We start from the raw sequence: 18,850 nt of genomic DNA, 5'->3' as shown, positions 1-18,850 counted from the left end.
TTTGTTTACACATAACTGTTTTATTTGTCACCTAACTATATTGTTAATAACGATACAAATAAAAGGGATTAGTTCACATGGAATAAATGAGCATTTAATAAAAAAAATCAAAAAAAAAAAAAATCTTTGGTCTAAGGTTATTAAAATCTTTGACAGACTCGAGAGGTCAATTTTCACAGCCTGGTGATTGCATTCATATCGAGTTTCTATTGCGTGACAGTCCTTTGTCGGTTTCTTGATCAAGCATTTTCGCATGTGAAATTTTCATCCACCGAGCAAATTGGAATCTCTTACAATCGTTTATGTTTGAAATATTAACCTGCCTTGAAAAGTTTATCGATAAGCACCATGTGCGTGTTTATAGTATAAAGGATTCCGGCGCGTGGTTCGGCTTTAAGAATAATTGCGCGGACTAGAATCAAACCGACAAGCGGTTTGTTTTCCTTTGCCAATATCTGCAAAGACGCTAATATTGTTTGCTAAGAACGATTAAATTTACGAACAAAGCTTTGTGATAAAGCAAAATGGTGTTTGAGTGGAATTTTGGTTTGCTTCACTTGCCCCAGTCTGCTGTATTCGACGCTGTTAGTGATCTTGGTATCCCCTCAGGGGATACCAAGATCACTAGGGATCTTGGTACGGGGGTACCTAAAATTGGGGGATACCGCGTTGAGGGACTGGGAACCACTGATTTTCAAAATACAAAATGGCGCCCAGGTGCAGGGCAGTTTAGTTAGTAGGAACACAAAATCTTTAAAATGAGCCTATCAGCATCGAAAACGACGAATACTAGAGTTCTCCTTGGAAAACTTAAACGTTTCGACAAAGGAATACGGCACCTCTTCGAGTTAGCTCCTTTACCTGCAGATTCATGTCAGAATCTCTATGAAACTTTCACTGGCGATCCCCTTGATCGCCGCGAAATACAAACTTACCCAGCCTGGAAAGTTCAAACTTGTTTCAGGAATTTAAACAGACATCAGAGAAAGCGATCCAAGCAAAGAAAAATATACATTTTACCTATAGGGCCGTTCCCTGAGGTTTTATGGAAGCCAGTCGAAGGAATGGAAGTGTCAATATTTGAACTGCTTGTGAACTTTGCAGCTGTGTTTTTTCATGGGATGATAGTAAAACTTATGGACGAGATTCTTGTCACAGAGGTGAATTGCAAGAGAAGGATGCACCCAGAGACTGGAAAACTACAGTTGTTGGTAACAGGTAAACTGAGGAATGCAAGTGATGGACAAGAAATTCCCCCTCAACTGTCTATCTACCCTGTCCTCCACAAACTCGGCCAAAATAAGCTTGAAAACACGTATTTCAAACACTTTTCTTCATATCTGGGGGACTCGGTGACCTGTACAGGGGACAGGGAGATTTGGTCTGTATCCAGATCTGGGAGAGTTGGCATAGATGGGGAGGGGGGGGGGGTCTCTTTTTATGAAACTTGTAGCTCATTCACTGAACTAATAGCCCTAGGGAGCCCTGGGTCAAGCTGTGAATTGTTAGCTTGCTGGAGGGGTAAGGAAAGCCCAGGGGGGTACTCCGGTTTGTAAATGACGGGGATGATCGAAGGATTTTTTTGGGTTTGAAATTTTTGATTCCGGGATTTTTTTTGGGTTGGAAAATTTGGCAAGTTTTTTTTTGGGTGACTTGATTTAAATAGGGGATTTTTTAGGTTATTAAAAACAAACTAAAGTGCCGGCGCGGCCTTGGCGTATTTATGGTATGATGAATAAACAAACACGAGCGTTCAATTTATTATGCTTCTCTTTGTGTTATATTATTGCCCTTCCTGGCAATTTAGGGGTAATTTGACAAGGGATTTTTTTGGGGGGGTTATTTTTGGTCCAGGGATTTTTTTTGGTAATGTCCGAAGACTTAGGGATTTTTTTGGGTCCTGAGTTTTGCCTCCATTCGATCATCCCCGTCATTTACAAGCCAGAGTACCCCCCCCCCCCCCCCTGGGAAGGAAAGTCAGGTTTTGATTACTTTCAGTAGCCTGCAAACAGGCTTTCCAGAGTGCTCGGACGGATGGCGCAAAGCGCTAGCAAATGACAGCTTTGCCTCACAAAAATGTTGTGCTATTGTCGGGATGGAAATTTTTTTGGCAGCTGAATTCAGCAGCCTGCAAGCCTGGGACACCTTAGCTGGGATCAGGGATGGCAAGGCATTCCACCAATGTATATGTGAGTCCCCTCCCCCCTGGTTTTTGGATATTTACAAGCACGAGAGAGGAGTTGATATCGGTGACTTCCACTAAGCCCTGGTTCACACTAGCGACATAAGGACGTAACAGCAAGGTCACGCAAATGCAACAAGCAGCTATTTCAAAAAGAAATAGTGTTTCGTTTCCAGATTGTGAGAGTAGCGTTATGATTAAGGAGAGGTGGGTTTGAGGTTTATTTTAATTTGGAGGTCCTAGTGTATGTTAAATTTGCTGAATTTATGCGCGAGTGAAGAATATAAAAAACTTCATATTCTGTAGTAACTTCCCATTTAATGCCTACTGTCCATTTTATGTGAAGGAAGCATAAACTCAGACCTGCTACAGTTTGGCACAGTTCAAGTAACACAGTAATATTTCTCCTTATAGAAATAGTATGTGTCTTTCTCTCCAAATAAAGTTAACAAAGGGAGCTTGCCTTCACCAACACTTTTTTTATTAATAAAAAAATAACTACAGAAAATAATATGTTCCTATCAATATAATTGTAGATGAAATTATTACCTTTTGACAAAAATCTTGATTTATATATACATCTCTAAATTGATCTCTAAATTGATCACATGTTCATGGCACATGCTCAAATCAAAAAAATGCCAACTGGAATTCAAGACAAACCAAAACCCTAGTTGAAAAGAACTGAGATAAGAACAAATACACTGTTTCGAAGCCATTTCGATTCTTCCAAAAAAAAAAAATGCGTGTGGTCGCTTAACTTTGACAGGTAATGAATGTTTATATTGTTAATTTCATCTCAGAAAACTTATCGACCTTATCCAGCAGTTGCGGTACCTTATTCTCACTTAATTTCGCGAGTACTAAATTTCGCGATTTTCGCGATTTTGAAAAAAACGCGACATTTAATACTCGCGAAATATAAGACACGCGAAGTTTAAAATCGCGAAATTTAATATCGTGCTGATAATATAAAAAAATAATGAAACTCGATGTGTTTTATATTAATTATGTTGTTACAGTTTCGAGGTCAAAGCTTCATATTGAAGAATAGGTAAAAATCGCGAAATTTAATACACTCCAATTGTACCTTCCTCTCAAAATCGCGAAATTAAGTACTCGCGAAATATGGCTCTTGATTTTTCGCGAAATTAAGTACTCGCAAAATTTAGTGAGAATAAGGTAGTTAATCTTGAGCTTTACATCAAGGTGCTAAATGCTGTTCGACATGGCAGTTGCACAGCTTGCTATACGAAACTGTCCATACGAAATTTGATGTTTTAACAGAACTTGACTGTCTTCTTTTTCGTTCTAAACTTTTCGTGCCGACTCGAATGTTTTTGTGTGACACTGATCACGCAACTCCGGATACGTCCACGCGAGAACCCACGCAATTTTGCGTGTATTCGCGCGGCTTGTCAATGTGACGTCGAAGATGCCGTGAATTTTCCTATACACATTTATACATTAATCTGTTACATGAAGTGAAAAAACTTTGTAACTCTCCTGCATATATGCCCTTCTCTTTAATCAACTTGCCCGTTTTCGGGGCACGCTAGCCCTTCCGTGCGAGCAAACATGGCGGATATGCCATGTCATCATGCTTTTGTTTGCGTTGCAAACACTCTGATTGGTGGAAGTTTTCTTCCGTTTAAGAAAATCGCTAGAATGTTTACTTTACAATTAAACGCTAAAAGAGCTTACTCTAATTTTTTTCCAATACATCGCTTTAATCATACCAAAAACCATTACAGTCGTCGGATATTTGTATTTGTAAGGAATCTCAATATTTTTTGGTCATGCTGAGAATTATCTTTCCGATATTTGAAGAACATGCTTTTACGAAATTAATTGCCTTCGGTCAAACTTGTTTACTTTGTGGTTGCGAGCGTTCTCCTGATTGGATAGTAGCCTCCACTGTGTAAATAGTTCACCTCGAATCCAAAATAATACCGTATCGTTTCTGAGGAAACGAAACAAAAACTACCTCGAGTTGATCAATGTTTTATGTCACCAGTGTGAACAACACAGCAAATTATTATGACATACCGTAATGATTCGATTTAGTGCCCGGGGCGCTTATTTACTTTTGGCAGGAGGGTGCTTATTCGAGACAGGGCGCTTATTCGGAACAGGGTGCTTATTTAATTTTTTGAGAAGCAACCAAATGTTCAAAACAAAAGTTTGATAAATATTGAAATAACTAACAATAACAGAAACTGTAACAGTAACAAAGTGTTGAAAATTCAGTTACTTTTAAAAGAATTGTTCATTTTAGCGTTAAATATATCCCTGTATGGTACGGTGAATGTTTATGAGTTTATCTATTTGACGTCGATGACTTCAGTAGCGGCAGTTACCCACAATAGAGGCGCTCATAAGAATAGGGGCGCTTATAAGAATGGGGACGCTTATTGGAATAGGGGCGCTTATTTACAAACACACATTCGAAGGGGGCGCTTATTGGAAGGAGGGCGCTACATCGAATTATTACGGTAGTTGGAACATAATGACTATAAGTATAACGACATAAGGAAAGAACTGAACTTTTCTTTATGTCGTTATGTCCAATCCCGGCATGTCGTTATGTTGCTAGTGTGAACCTGGCCTAAAGAACAAAATCCAGTAAGTGTCAGGGTGTAGGGCTTAAGCCTGCACAGGACCATAAGATTACAAGAGTGCCACCGTTAACCACTCCTGAAGCCACATTGCCTCCAAAATGTATCGCTATAAGAGAAAAGTTAACTGTAATCACTTTGCAAACATTTCAGACCTGCTGCACTTTTTAAAGACTTGCCTTCCTTATGATGGTTACTGCATCATTGGCGTTACATGGGTGGATCTGTATCCTGGTGAAGAATGGAACTTTGTCCTTGGTGAATCATCTTGTGAGGATGGCTGTGCTGTGATGAGTTTTGGCCATTTTGAGCCACAGTCTTACGAGAATAAACAGCTAAATGATACTCTGGGTAATAGCAATGAGTCAGACTTGCTTGCTTTATCAAAGGGTGTTCATGATCAGTTTGGCAAAAATAGTACTGCTTTCTCGTCAAAGCCAGAAAAGGAGAATGGCCAAGGTGATATCAACTTTTACTTGGAGCACTTTGCAGATGTACAAAAAGTTGACAAGCAAATGATTTGGAGACTTCTGAGGGTAAGATAGATCTCATGCATGTAGGTTGTTCAGGCACGGCAGAGCCGGGGGGGCTGGGGGGCTTTAGCCCCCCCAGAATTTCCGAAAAAATAAAGACTTACTAAGAGAAAAGTCTTTTAAGCCCCCCCCCACTTCAAGTCACTAGTCAGCCCCCCCTCCCCCACTTGGAAAATTGCTCCGCCGTCCCTGTTGTTGGGATGTCACAGTAATGTCTGGCCAATTGGCAGCCCGATGCTGACTGCCACTTTGACTTGTATCTATAGTTTCTATAGAACACTGTACAGGAGGGTTGCTGACCCACCCCTAGATATGACGATGCTAGTCTATCCCAAGTTTTGTTACTGATCTATTCTGAAAATGATTTATGTTTTTGGTGAACATTTGGTCTAAAACCTCTTTTAAAGTTTTATTCAAGGAATGACACTTTTGGTTAATAAAAAATATTTAATAAAAGAAAATTTAAAACAAATACAGTTGCAGATCTAGGGAGGAGGGCCTCACCACCGTTCCCCCTCCCCTGAGCACGCAGAGAATGATCCTCCTCTCTGAACCCATCCCTCCTCTATCTGCACTTCTTGTTTGCCATTCATATTGACTTCATTTTCACTTCTTTGGGTATATGAAAAAAAACATAGCTTGATTACAAACAAGTTTGCCTCCTAGCCTGGACTTTTTAATCAAAAGTTCAAGACAAAGGAGGTTACCTATGAAAACTGTTCATTCCAGTAACAGTTTTTCAAAAAATACTATTTCACAAGCTGTTTTAATCCTCTTTAATTTGTGTCTGTCCCTACCTTCTTTTGTATTTGCCGTGTTGCATTATTGAAATATTCCTTCACTGTTTTATAAAGGTTCGATTTCCAGTCGCTTTTTGGACCGGACTCAAGAAGGTGGCGGAAATCGAGCCTATGTTTTATAATTGTTTTTTTATATATATTTCCTCTAATTTGATGGCCATTTTCTTATGTCTAAATTTGGCTAAAATCTGTGACACACTTCCTTTAATGGCAGCAACTGTTTACTTGTTCTTATGTCTTGTCCAACATGCTATGGTCAATGATAACTTTTAGCTACATTTTTTTTGTAGGTAACAAGTCATGAAATCTGCCATGTGTTTGGAATGTCTCACTGCTCTTATTTTGCTTGTGCTATGAATGAAAGTAAGTCGATCCATCAAGCTGAAATCCAACCATTATTTCTTTGCCCAGTATGCTTGCGTAAACTTCAAAAATCTCTTGGATTTGATATTATTGACCGGTATAAAGCTCTGTCCAGCTTTCTGAACTCTTTAATTCACAACAAAACAGTTTTTCAAAATGCTTGTTGTCAGTCTGGAGAGCAAGGGACATTAGAGAGTTTTAAATGTAAATTTGAGTTATCCATTCAATGGCTCAAATCAATATTGCTGTTTATTGAAAATAAAAGCACAAGTTAACTGAATGAATTATGTGCCAGTTCAAATCAAATCAAATCGTCAAATTTTAGTGAGCATGAAGTGCTTTGATCCAGATCTTAATTTCTCAACCAACTTTAGAAAACTCCCCCTGCGGACACTTTGCTATTACCGACACTCCATTATTATGGACTGGAGTTGAAGTCCCAGCGAATTGAATTACTGAAAATACCGGTAACTACAGACTTTCTCTATTGCCAACACCAAATTGTGGTCCTGAAGGTGTCTGTTATAGTGAGAGCCCACTGTATAACAAATAATTGCATTATTTACGTTTTCCTTTAAAATAAAAACCAGAAAAAAGTAATTATGTGCAAATCTGAGACATTTTAATTTAGCATGAAATCCACTTTATCACAGCATTAATTCTTATTCTACTTTGGATCAGTCAAATTCGGAGATACATGTCTAATCAGAAAAAATGGGTGCAAATAAAAATTAAATCATTAGCCTGCAAACAAGCGCTCTTCGGAAATCTCCGGAAGGCCTGTTCGCAGGCTATTAAATCATAGACAATAGCATGAAATGTTGCGATCCACGATCTTAGTTCCAGGAGTCCCAGCCCCTTCCAGAATTTACAACGAGTATAACTTTAATTAATTTTATCTTGAATCAATCAAACGGCGTCTGACAAGAAAACAACAAAATAAACATCCCGCTAAAAGTTTCAAGACGCGAAATCTGTCATCGACTAATCGTACCATACGCATGCGTTTGCCTTTTATTTGCTTAGTTTCGTTTGCAGATAAATCGAACGCAAGCATGTTTCCGAGAGCGACGGCTGTTTGGCGAAGCGGATTTGAGAAGCACTCCTCGAAAATTGAGAGTGGGTCCGCTTTTTAAAAGTGTAAACCCCCGCCTGAAGGTAACTGACGACTCAAGCATGATGAAGCAGGCTAGACGTTATACAATCTACCTAGGAAATATCTTCTTGATCAAGGAAGGATTGATGATCTAGCGATGACCTTTAGCTAGAAACGAACTGTTTAACTCCCAAGATGAGCGATCTAAGAGTTTGGGTAGATGGAGTCGAGCGAGTTGTACGCGGCGCCCACGAGGATACAACCTGTGAAAACATCTTGCTCGCTCTCGCGAACGCCACGGGAAAGCTAGGAAGATTTGCCTTGCTTGAAAAATGGCGGGATCTCGAACGAATTCTGCCGCGAGAAGCGAAACCGATCAAGTGCTTGCAAATGTGGGGAAAACAGGCGAGCGAAGTCAAGTTTGTTTTGAAATTAATGAAGGACAAATCAACGCCGAATGCGGCTAAAGTAGGCGGTGAAGAACGCTGTGATAATGAAGAAGAGAACTTATCAACGGATCCTTTTCATCGGTCTTTCGAACGGAAGTCTTTGGAGAGAGTTGTTGGCAATCAGTCGAATAAACTAAAGCGCCTCGCGCGCGACTTAGAAATCATACAATTGCGGATTGACTCTTGTATCGAAGACGAAGAAAATTATTTATACTTCACCGAGGAGGAAATCTCCGAAGATAGAATCACTAAACTCAGTCAGGTTTTAAAATTACAGGCGAAGGAATTAGCTGTGGAGGAAACTTGTGCAAACGAACTCGCGAAAGAACGCGCTCGTCAAGAAAAGCTTCAGTTCGAGCTAGAAGATCAGAGACGTAAACTTCATCATTTAGACGTCCACATTTCGGATTTAGAAAATGTTGGTACGAAAATATATTCCATGCGCACTCCACACGATACAAAATCTGACAATAGTTCCTCTAACGTCAATGTGAACGATCTAGAAGAACTCGCTCAAGAAATAACAATAACAAGGGAAGAACTGTCAAAACAGAGAGAGCTCGCAGATCGACAAAACGAAGAAGTAGAAAACATCAAAAAGTCGTTTACTGAACTAGAGAATATTTCTCATCGAAAAATGGTTCAGCTGGATGCGCTGAGAGGCGAATCATCGCCGGAACCAAGTCTATCTTACTACGATTTGGACGAAAATCTACAATTAGACATCGAGGACACTTCGACAAATTGTGTTGATGATAAGCTCTTACTGCGCGATAAAATCAAATTAACAAGCCCTGCGGTTTCTCAACCACCATCCCGAAATGGGACCCAAGCAGATATTTCATCACCAAGTACCGTGACCTCCCGAAAATCTCCTGTCCGAAACAAAATCGGTGGATTCGATGATGTTGCAGACGATCCAGGAGTTTTTGTCTGACGATGTGGTATGTATTTTGACTGTTTTGTGTACTTTGCATGTGTTTTTTGATTGCAGTTTTTGGTGTGTGAAGAGTTTGGTGGGATATGATAATAGATTGCACGCCAAAGCGCATTTGCTGAAAGATGTTATTATTAGAATGGATTACAATCATTGATGAAAATCATTGTCAGTTCCTTCTTAAGTGGGCGATAGAGAGCAATATAAAACAGTCTAAGGAGGCAATAATTTTGCATCACCTCTTTTGTAATTAAATGGCCATCTACAAGTAATTTCTCTTTGTAATAAAGGCTACATGTAAGGTCGAGAGGAGGGGAAAGAAGGAGAAAAATAACAATTTATTAATAATAATTATTGTCCTTTCACAAAAATTACCCTGGTCTCCTTGGTAACATATCCATAATTATAGAAATTCCCCCACAAACATTAAATGATATCCCTGTGAGGACCATTCTTGGAACTTCAAACAAACTCTTGAGTTTTTTAACATACCGTATTTTATTCAATTTGAAGCTGGGTGCTTATTAACTTTTGCTACCTACAGGGTGGGTGCTTATTCAAGGTTGGGCACTTACTCAAATAAATATGGTACCTTACCCAAAATTAATAAATAAATAACAGTCACTGCACCCTATAGGTTACCCTTTCTGCCTTCTGACCAGTACCATTGATACTGCATGGTGTAAGGGTGACCCCCTTCGGCAGAACGATGGAATGTCACTAGTTTGCTTGTGGTTAGCCCCACCCCACCCTTTTTAAAGTGATTGACCAAGAACAATATCCCGGCTAGAGTGCTCAGTTGATCCAAAACTCCATACGCTTAATGTTAAACCACTGCATCACCTACTGGTGCCACGGTATTATAGTGGAACTTCTGTCACATACACCACCCCTAGGCAGACACCTCTCATATTTGGAAACACTTAGTAGTGGTCTCAGCTACTTATTAAACTCTATTCAATTTTACCTCCCATAAGAGGACACCTACCCTAAGAAGACATTTTTAAGGTTCCAACGAGTTAAGAGAGGTTAAATTAAACTTTAGTGTCAAAAATTATTTGTATTTGTTTTGGTTCTGCATTTTTGGCTTAGTGATTGGCTTCATGAAAAACTTCTCCCACTTCAACCAATCAGAAGTAAAACTAAAACCAATCGGACTTGCTCACACACGCTTCCTACACTTTGTGCTGGCTACAAGTACTTGCTTTGAGTTTTGATTGGTTTACTGGATTGTCTGTGTCCTTTGTAATTGGCGAGAATGATTATTTTGGTGTAGTTTTAAGACACTTAAATTATCGAAAAATCATTCTATTAGACCACGTGTAATTTACCAACTGTATTTTGCAAGTAAAAGTGTCTGATGACGCTGATGTCATTCTTTAGTTTGAAGCTTGATTTCATGTTACAAATGTTAAATTAGAAGACGCCAAAGACAGTCGAACAGCAAAAGTGCACGTGAAAATGAGCTGACCTCAGAAGCCAACCCCCAGCAGACCCCCCCTCCCACTACGCATGACCAAAACACGGGTAGGCTGCTGACCAGCTTTGTTTCGCGTTTAACTTAGCTTAAATTACATTCAACCACATTATTATCAAATACAACTTCGTAAGGAGTTTTGGGTGGGCTTATAAGCGGAGGGGCTTATATCAGGGAGGGGTTATAGGCGGAATAGACAAAATGTTTTGTAACGAGCCACAGGAGTGTTGTTAGAAATACCTTTTTAAATTTAAAACACATAATAGAGAAACATTTAGCCCTGTTCAGTACTGTCTTCCGGCAGAGGTGGGCTTATATGCGGGGGAGCTTATAATCGGATGTATTTTTTTGTTTCTAGATAGATGGGCGTATAAGCGGGAGGGCTTATAAGCAGGGGGTGGGGGGGGGGGCTTATTTATAACCAGAATTTTACGGTATATGCAGTAGAATGTGAAAGTCATTGTGCTCTATACTACAATAAATGGATTAAATAAACACCATTGAAAACATTGAATTATATTATAGGTAATTCGATGTGACTATTTTGTGGTCATTGTCTCTTTTCTTATCACAGAAAGCAACTCCCTGTTAGGTTTAGCTGGGAAACAGAAGACCTGCCAAGTTCAGTCTGGTTGAAAGTGACAAACTGTGCTTTAATACAGTACACTGTCGGCCAATGCATGTAAGTGTATTTTTCTAGTGCATATGGTATGCCTGTTTGTTTACTTGAAATATTTACGCAAGAGATAATCCTGTTCTTTTTATATCAATAATTAGGCTGTTTTATATGCATATGTTTGATTGCAACAAAATGATTTTCACATTTCTAAATAGTATTCTTGGAGACTTCATTGGAATATTTTGTCATTTTTTTACAAGCTAGCATAAAGAGTTTTTGTTTCAAATTATCTTATCTCTGGGGCCATTTCTAAATTAACATTTATGATTAAAATTAATGTTTAAGTTAAGTTTGATACTCATTAAAATGGCAGTCAAAATGACACACTTAAATTGCTGGAATTCTGTGAATTCTCATGTCTATTGTTTGAGATTGCCACAAATGAATAGTTATATACATGTTGTTTACCACGAAGATGGATACACTTTGCAGAAATAATATTCTTTCTGCCAATCTGTTCTGACAATAATAAAATTATTTTATAATAGCAATAGTTGGTGGCTTCTTGCACTAAAGTACAGAGCTTCAGAATAATAATGTATTTTTCTATGCATTTCACTGTGCAATCATGAATCAACAAATTAATTAAAAATGCCTTATCCAATTAGTTTTGATAATCTGACAATAAAAAGACAATAACACAGATATGCCCTGTGGGCAAGCCCTCATCTGCAACATGTGTACCTTAATATCATTCTTTGTCAAAAACCTTGCCACAGAGACAAAAATCAATGTGGCCCCCTGTTGAGTTGCCCCATTAAATTAATCTGGTCTGCCGGAAAGTGATGCTCCATTGTATAATATACTGATCAAAGGACAAGTCATTGCAACCAAGTGATAGAATAACCTAATAGTATCACAAATAAAGCAAGTCATGGTTATTGCGGAGGACATATTTACCAAAAACTTTAAACAAAACACTAATCTTATATTTTCCATTTTTTGTTCATTCGAGGCACTTTCAAACCCCGGCATAGCAAATCGAACCCAATCGAACTAAATTTCAATCGAACTCAATCGAACCCAATCGAACTAAATTCATGGATTGAGTTCGATTGAGTTCGGCAATCGAACCAAATCGAACTCACCGAAAAGGAAAATATTCAATCGAACTCAATCGAACGTTCGATTTTCGAACTCTTGATTTTTGTAAAACCGGCACTGAAAAACTATAACCAGATCTTAGAAGATCGAGTTACTTCAGCCCAGAGTTTAGCACGTGGGTTGTAAGCTTCAAATGCGTAGTAAAAGGCTACCAGGAATGCCGCTTTGACGTCAAGGATGGCGAAGATTTCAATGTTTTAAAAAAAATCGTATGATAAATTTTGCATTGACTGAAAAACACGAAGATAAAAATCCGGGTTTCAGATGGGATTTGAACCCACGACCCTCCGTGATCTATTTTTTTTATTTTTTTTATTTTTTTATTTTTTTATTTTTTTTTATTTATTTAAACAAACATTACTCTGCATACATTACTCAGCATCACTCTAGTTATTACATTGCTCTGCTTATTGGATTAATCACCAGTGTTTATCACTAACTTATACTAACAGTCATTTACTAACGGTCACTAGCAGCGTAATGTTACTTACTTTACATTGCTAAGCAAAACATAACTTACAATACATCACAATACAAAATCACTATTCACTAGTTAAGCTTACTTGCCTGGTTGTAATTACTCGTAGTGCTATACAGAACGACACCTTAGTTACTTTCTATGGACACAACAAATTAAATTTAAGAGCAGTGTTGGTGGAAACAGAATAAGATTTTGGGCTTTGGTTTAGTGTGTCTGTCTCAAATGGCTAATTAAATCAAAAGAGGAAGTAAATAAAAAGTCTTCGCGGGAGACTCTGTGACTTAGGGAAGAGCGCATTTCTCTATTTGCCATTGTAATATAGCTTTTCTTTGAAATTCCTGCATGTCTGGTTTCTTGTCTAAACATTTACAAACGTAAATGTATTGCTTTAGGATAATGACGAAAAGGTGTAGTCTGCGTCTTGGGTAATCGGTTAGGTGAGTTAAACGGGGGATGTCGTTAAAAGTTATTTGTTTATTTGAAAGTGTAATGTCGGCGTCATTTTCATGATTGAACCATGATATGGCTTTCGAGTAAAAGGCTGTTGTTACGGTACAGTCTAGAAATGTATGTTCTATAGAGTCTGGTCGAAGACAAAGAGTGCATGCTTCATCCTCAGCTAGTCTGAATTTAAAGAGCTCCTTTTTGGTCATTATTATTCTGTGCAGTAACCTGAACGAGAATTGTCTTAATTTATTATCCTTTGTGAATTTATATATAGACGAAAATTTTTTTCCCCAATCTGTGAAGAGATCAGGGAATTTGTTTTTCCAGTTTTTTATACCAGTAGGCTCGGTGATACAGTTTCCATTGAGAATTTTATAGTAGTTTTTGCAGCGCATTTCAGTTAAATCCATGGTAGGAATCCCTGAAGAAGATATATTTGTTGTGTTTGACAATTCTTGCGAGGGCACTTCAGTTGTGGCAGCTTTCTTTTTTAAATCCGATGGGATAGCAGCAATTAATTGAAGGTAGTGAAGGAAGTTTGTTTTAAGTTTAAACTTGTTTTGGAATTCTTCAATCGTTAAAAAATTCCCATTCGCATTTAGAACATCTTGTACATAAAGAATTTTTAGTTCGAACCAAGATCTCCAAAAAACGGGATGATTTTCAATGGTTATGGCCTTGTTGTTCCACAGTAAGAATTCACCGTAAGAAAATATATTGGTCTTGTTTTTAAATTCTTGGAAATATTGTAGCAGTTCTCGATAGAAATTAGGTAAACATTTGTTTATGGATTCAGCATTATAGTTGGATTTGAGAAGAAAGTGGAGACCACCGTACTCTGAAAGATAGTAATTCGGGATTGCTTTCCATAAGTCGTCGGTATCACCTAGTAACCTACTTATCCATGCTAAGCGTAAGGATTTCACCATTGTTGCAAAATTAATAAAATTTAGTCCCCCTTCCGCTAGGGGTTGATATATAACTGCTCTCTTTATTTTATCTTTTTTGTTTTTCCATAGAAAAGAGAAGAGTTGTGTTTGAACAATTTTAATAACTGCATTTGGAACGGAAAGCAAAGATGCCCCGTAGACTAATTGGGACACACCTAACGTTTTAGCCAATAAGGATTTGCCATAGAGCGTGAGATCCCTAGAAAGCCATAAATTCAATTTAGTTCTCATTTTCCTAATTCTACTGAGGAAATTCTCTTCAATGTTCTTATCTTGGTTGTATGATAGAAAGGTCCCTAAAACTTTAATTGGCGCTCTCGTACTTTTAAATTCCAGAATCTTACAAGTATTGTGTTTCATTGAACCTAACCACATTGCTTTGGTCTTCTTCCTATTTAATTTTAGCCCTGAGATGTCCCCAAATACCTCTATAGTTTGAAGGTGTGATTTGAGGGAGTCTGTACTATTTGTTATGATAGTTGTGTCGTCAGCAAATTGCGAAATTCTCGCTTCTTTATCATTTGGTAAACATATACCTCTACAGTTGCTCGCGGTCTTCACTGCATTCCCAGTAGGATAGAGGGAAGGGCTGGGACTCCCTGTCGCACCCTCTGTTACTTCAAAATAATTGGTCATACGACCACCATTCATAACAGAGCTTTGTACATTATTGTAGATAACAGAAAACCATTTTTTAAAAGTGCAGCCGAATTTAAACACATCTAGAGTTTTTGATATAAAATTCCATTCTATAGTGTCGAATGCCTTTTCGAAATCAACAAAAAGAAAAATTCCAGGCAGTTTCTTAATATCTGTATACTCCATTATATCATTCAAGAGTCTAATGTTTTGTCCTATATATCTCCCATTAACAAAACCCGTTTGGTCAGAGCAAACTAATTTTGGTAAGACTTTTTCCATTCTCCTCGCCAATGCCTTAGTTAATATTTTGTAATCAATATTGAGTAGAGATATAGGGCGCCAGTTCTTCAATTCCGTCAAGTTCTCATCGCCTTTTGGGATGAGTGTTATTGTTCCTCGTTTCTGGGATACAGATAATGAACCTTTGCGAAAAGCTTCATTATAAGAATTAAGAAGGTCCTTACAGAGAAGATCGAAAAAAGTTTGATAAAATTCCTTTGTAAAACCGTCCTCCCCTGGGGATTTATTATCCGCAAAGGAGGTTAATGCTTCTTTCAATTCGTTGATAGTCAAATCTTTTTCTAGGAAGCTTTGTTCTTCCTCATTGAGTTGAGGAATGTTGAGATCCTCAATAAAGTCGTTGAATTTTTGCTCAAATGCATGGTTGTCCATGTTTCTATTTATTTTAGCGGTGTACATTTTCCTGAAAAAAATTTCAATTTCCTTGTTGACTTGTGCGGGGTTTGAAACTATCTCTTCATTTTCTAGTTTCACCTCTCGGATCAATTTTTTCTCGTAGTTTGTTTTTTCGAGATTATAGAAATATTTGGTAGGCTTTTCTCCTTGTTCTACCCATTTCATCTTTGACCTGAACATGGTCTCTTTACCTCTTATTTCATGGAGTCGTTTTAGTTCTTCTTTGGCGGCCTCGAATTTTTCTAGGATATCCTGGTCGAAATAATCTCCATTGCAAATTTCGAAGTCGAGTTCTTGTAACTCTTTCTGAAGGGCCTCTTCCTTGTTCCTTAATTTACATCTTTTCTTTTTTGAATATCCTATAGTTTTTGATCGTAATTCCATCTTGATTAGTTCCCATAGAAGCTGGTTGTCTGTAACTTTGGAGTGTTTTCTTAATATTTGTGGATAATAAAAAGCGATCAGTTCTTTATAGTTATCATCTTCCAATAGGGTGTTATTAAATTTCCATAAACCTGGACCTCTATTAAACTCGCTTTTAACAACGATACTTAAGAAGATCGCGTTATGATCGGGCGCTGTCGAAATACGAATTTCCGCTTGTCTAACATCGCAAGAAAGCGAGCGCGGAACAAGAAAGTAGTCGATCCTCGATTTTAAGTTTAACGATTTTGATACGTAGGTAAAGGATTTCGACTTTGGATGCAGATCACGATAAATATCAGTGAGGTTTAATTCCTCCATAAGATCTACGAGTGTGTTTCTACTGCTTGTAGCCTTCCATGGGAGACCGCCGAGTTTATCAATTCGATTAAGAGTGATATTCCAGTCACCGGATATGATGACTTTTGATGTATCAGTTTTAGAGATAAGTTGTTGGCTTAGTGTTTTTATAAAGTCGTCTTGGTCGTGACAGTTATTTGGGCCGTAGATGTTTGTAATAAAAAAATATTTCTCCTCTATTGTAAGTTTTGCAATTAAGAATCTTCCCTCGGGATCTACTTGAATGCTATTTAAATTGAAAGGTGAATTGGGATTTAGAAGAATGCAGACTCCTTTTGAGTGTGTGGTTCCATGCGAATAAATTATTCTGCCGCCCCATTCTGCAGACCAAATTTTTCATCTTCAGGTGTTGAATAGGTTTCTTGCAAAAAAAGATTGTCGCTTTTTGCATTGTTAAGTATGAGAAAATTGCTCTGCTACGTTACGTATCCTCGACATTTAGAGAAAGCAGTTTTAACTTACGCGACATAGAATAATTAGGCGAGTTTTATCGTGTAAACTTTGCTAAATAAAGATGGTAAAGATAGCTTATACGTGAGTGTAAGAGTAAAAAACCTTCTGTGCACTTAGCCATTTCAGTAAAACGAAATATTATGAACATGTTGGGATCGGTGCAAAAAAGTAAAATCGAAGGCAAGTTTGGATAAATACAGCACTAGTGAAATTAATAATAAAAATCTTCACACAATACCTACAAAAAAAAAATAAAAGTTTTAAGTGTCCATCCTCATGCTCCTGTTCAGTTCCTCCTCATTATACGCACAGTTTATCATCCTATCAAAACCTTTAAACGTCTTCTAGATCCTCCAGGTCGTTAATTTTTATCGGCCTACCTTCTGGTGAAGTCTTCACGTAAATTTTGCCATCTAAGGTCCAGACACTTAGCAAAAGGCCATCTCTTCTCATTTCTTCGCGCGATTCACTATTTTCTTCCTATAAGACGTGAGGTTTTCGTGCAAGAAGATACGGTCTCCCGCAACACGAGTTGCAGCAGTGGCGTTAGGAAATAGATCTATTTTGAAAAATCGGCGCGAAAGGCCGTGCATTCCCGGCCGAATTGCAAACGAGCGCGGACAATTAGGTCATCTTCATCGTGAACTAGTTTTCTTCCCTGTGGTAAGTAACACTCGGAGTTGTCAATTTGCAATTGTAAGTTAGCTTAAAAAGGAAATGGTGCAATAATTCTTGAATACGTACGCTGGAATAACGATATTTGTGTTTGTTCTGTTCCCTTAACTGCGGGCAGGGCTTTCTGTTATTAGCTGTTATTAAATAAACTGTAAAAAAGCGCAAGAAAAAACCTGCTTTCGACGGGATTGCTTTGTATGTATAGGTTTCCCAGAGCCAATCGAACGCAATCCATTTAATTGTGTTCGAATAAGTTCGGTTACCGAACTCAATCGAACCCAATCTGATTGATTGGGTTCGATTGAGTTCGATTTGTTCGGAAATCGAACTCACTGAAAGTCCGATGTTCGATTTCGTTCGATTGCCGAACTCAATCGAACTCAATCCATGGATTGGGTTCGATTGAGTTCGATTGAGTTGGATTTTCGAACGTTCGATTAGCTATGCCGGGTTCAAACGTAACACAAAAATCACCTGGTAGCCAGGCCTCCTAGGATGTTCCCAGTTTTCTGCCACGGTGGTCTAGATCACCTTGTGCGCAATTCTTAGGACTGTGTGACTGTCCCAATCTTAACAGAAACCTGGGGCTACTATGCTTTTTAGTAAATACACGGGCCTGCCATCCTCCATTTGGTCATAGTTGACAAAATATTATTTTTTTAGTTATTGCACCATTATTTAAATGACTATAAGTCTGTAGACCTGTGGCTTCACAAAAAGAGGATGGCAAACCTGAGGTGAATGGCTCTGCAGACAGCCATGATTTGTGTTTTTACACAATTTATTTTTATCTTTTATTTTTTTTGATTGTCAGATCCTGCCCCAAAAAAATCTGCAGATAGGAAGGCGGAAATTCAAAATATGTAGTGAATTATATTACTTAAGGTTTTACTTTTATTTTTCAGGAGTCAGTTACATTTGGATGGAGGAAATTACTGCAGGGAATAATTATGACATACTTTTAGACTGCAACTTCGCATGTGCCAATAATCAAGAATGGCAATTGAATTACTATGAGAGGTGGCAGGCAATGTTAAATGAACACATTTCAACAAATCACCAAATTTTATAGCTTTTAGCTAATATCCAGTATAGAATGACAAAATTATGTTATGACATGTTGATAAAAAGAGCATTTTAAAATTATTAAAGAGCTTTATACATCACAAGAAGACTTATCTAACAAAAAAGATTTATAATGCAATGGAAATTTACATTTAATATTTATTTACAGTGAAAAGTAAAGTTATTGTGAAATCAAAGGAATATGTTTTAAGGGTAGTTCCTGCTTGTGTAAATTTAATTTTGTTATAAACGAGTAAATGAAACACTTTGTTTTTGTAATATTAAAAGCCTTCGTGCAATGCCACCTTGACAGTGCTTTGATCCATACATGTAACTTGAAATGTTCAATAAACTCTCTCATGTTATCTGTAAACTACTTTCTCTGTGTCTTGAATGATGCTACAGCATCCTTTGAGTTAC

The 18,850-nt window shown here is 37.9% G+C and overlaps 2 protein-coding genes across 4 annotated transcripts; both read left to right on the top strand.

Annotated features, from left to right (window-relative positions):
- Positions 1–707: 707 nt before the first annotated feature.
- Positions 708–6,776, top strand: LOC144631958 (archaemetzincin-2-like). Its single transcript, XM_078490545.1, has 3 exons — positions 708–1,218; positions 4,954–5,336; positions 6,424–6,776. The coding sequence occupies exons 1-3, from the start codon at positions 759–761 to the stop codon at positions 6,769–6,771; spliced, it is 1,191 nt and encodes a 396-aa protein (XP_078346671.1). The 5' UTR covers positions 708–758; the 3' UTR covers positions 6,772–6,776.
- A 506-nt stretch (positions 6,777–7,282) lies between these two features.
- LOC144633281 (ras association domain-containing protein 8-like) lies at positions 7,283–18,803 on the top strand. 3 transcript variants are annotated; one of them, XM_078492132.1, is made up of 3 exons: positions 7,283–8,985; positions 11,048–11,137; positions 18,271–18,803. In XM_078492132.1, exon 1 carries the CDS (start codon positions 7,788–7,790, stop codon positions 8,976–8,978), a length of 1,191 nt encoding a protein of 396 aa, XP_078348258.1. In that variant the 5' UTR covers positions 7,283–7,787; the 3' UTR covers positions 8,979–8,985; positions 11,048–11,137; positions 18,271–18,803. The 3 variants fall into 3 exon arrangements, with proteins under 3 accessions (XP_078348258.1, XP_078348255.1, XP_078348256.1); XM_078492129.1 differs by having other exon boundaries at positions 11,030–11,137; XM_078492130.1 differs by having other exon boundaries at positions 7,283–9,005; positions 11,030–11,137.
- The last annotated feature ends 47 nt before the right edge of the window (positions 18,804–18,850 follow it).

This window comes from Oculina patagonica, chromosome 12 (genome assembly GCF_052425735.1).
Source record: "Oculina patagonica isolate OP01 chromosome 12, crgOcupat, whole genome shotgun sequence".
NCBI lineage: Eukaryota > Metazoa > Cnidaria > Anthozoa > Scleractinia > Oculinidae > Oculina > Oculina patagonica.
Note: the sequence above shows the minus strand (reverse complement) of the source record. Positions and strands in the feature narration are given on the sequence as shown.

Excerpts from the sequence above, each read along its gene's own strand:
- LOC144631958 (XM_078490545.1), top strand. The coding sequence starts at position 759 with ATGAGCCTATCAGCATCGAAAACGACGAATACTAGAGTTCTCCTTGGA. Across the intron at positions 1,219-4,953 it reads ACTACAGTTGTTGGTAACAG|ACCTGCTGCACTTTTTAAAG; the intron begins GTAAACTGAGGA and ends CAAACATTTCAG. Across the intron at positions 5,337-6,423 it reads TGATTTGGAGACTTCTGAGG|GTAACAAGTCATGAAATCTG; the intron begins GTAAGATAGATC and ends TTTTTTTTGTAG.
- LOC144633281 (XM_078492132.1), top strand. The coding sequence starts at position 7,788 with ATGAGCGATCTAAGAGTTTGGGTAGATGGAGTCGAGCGAGTTGTACGC.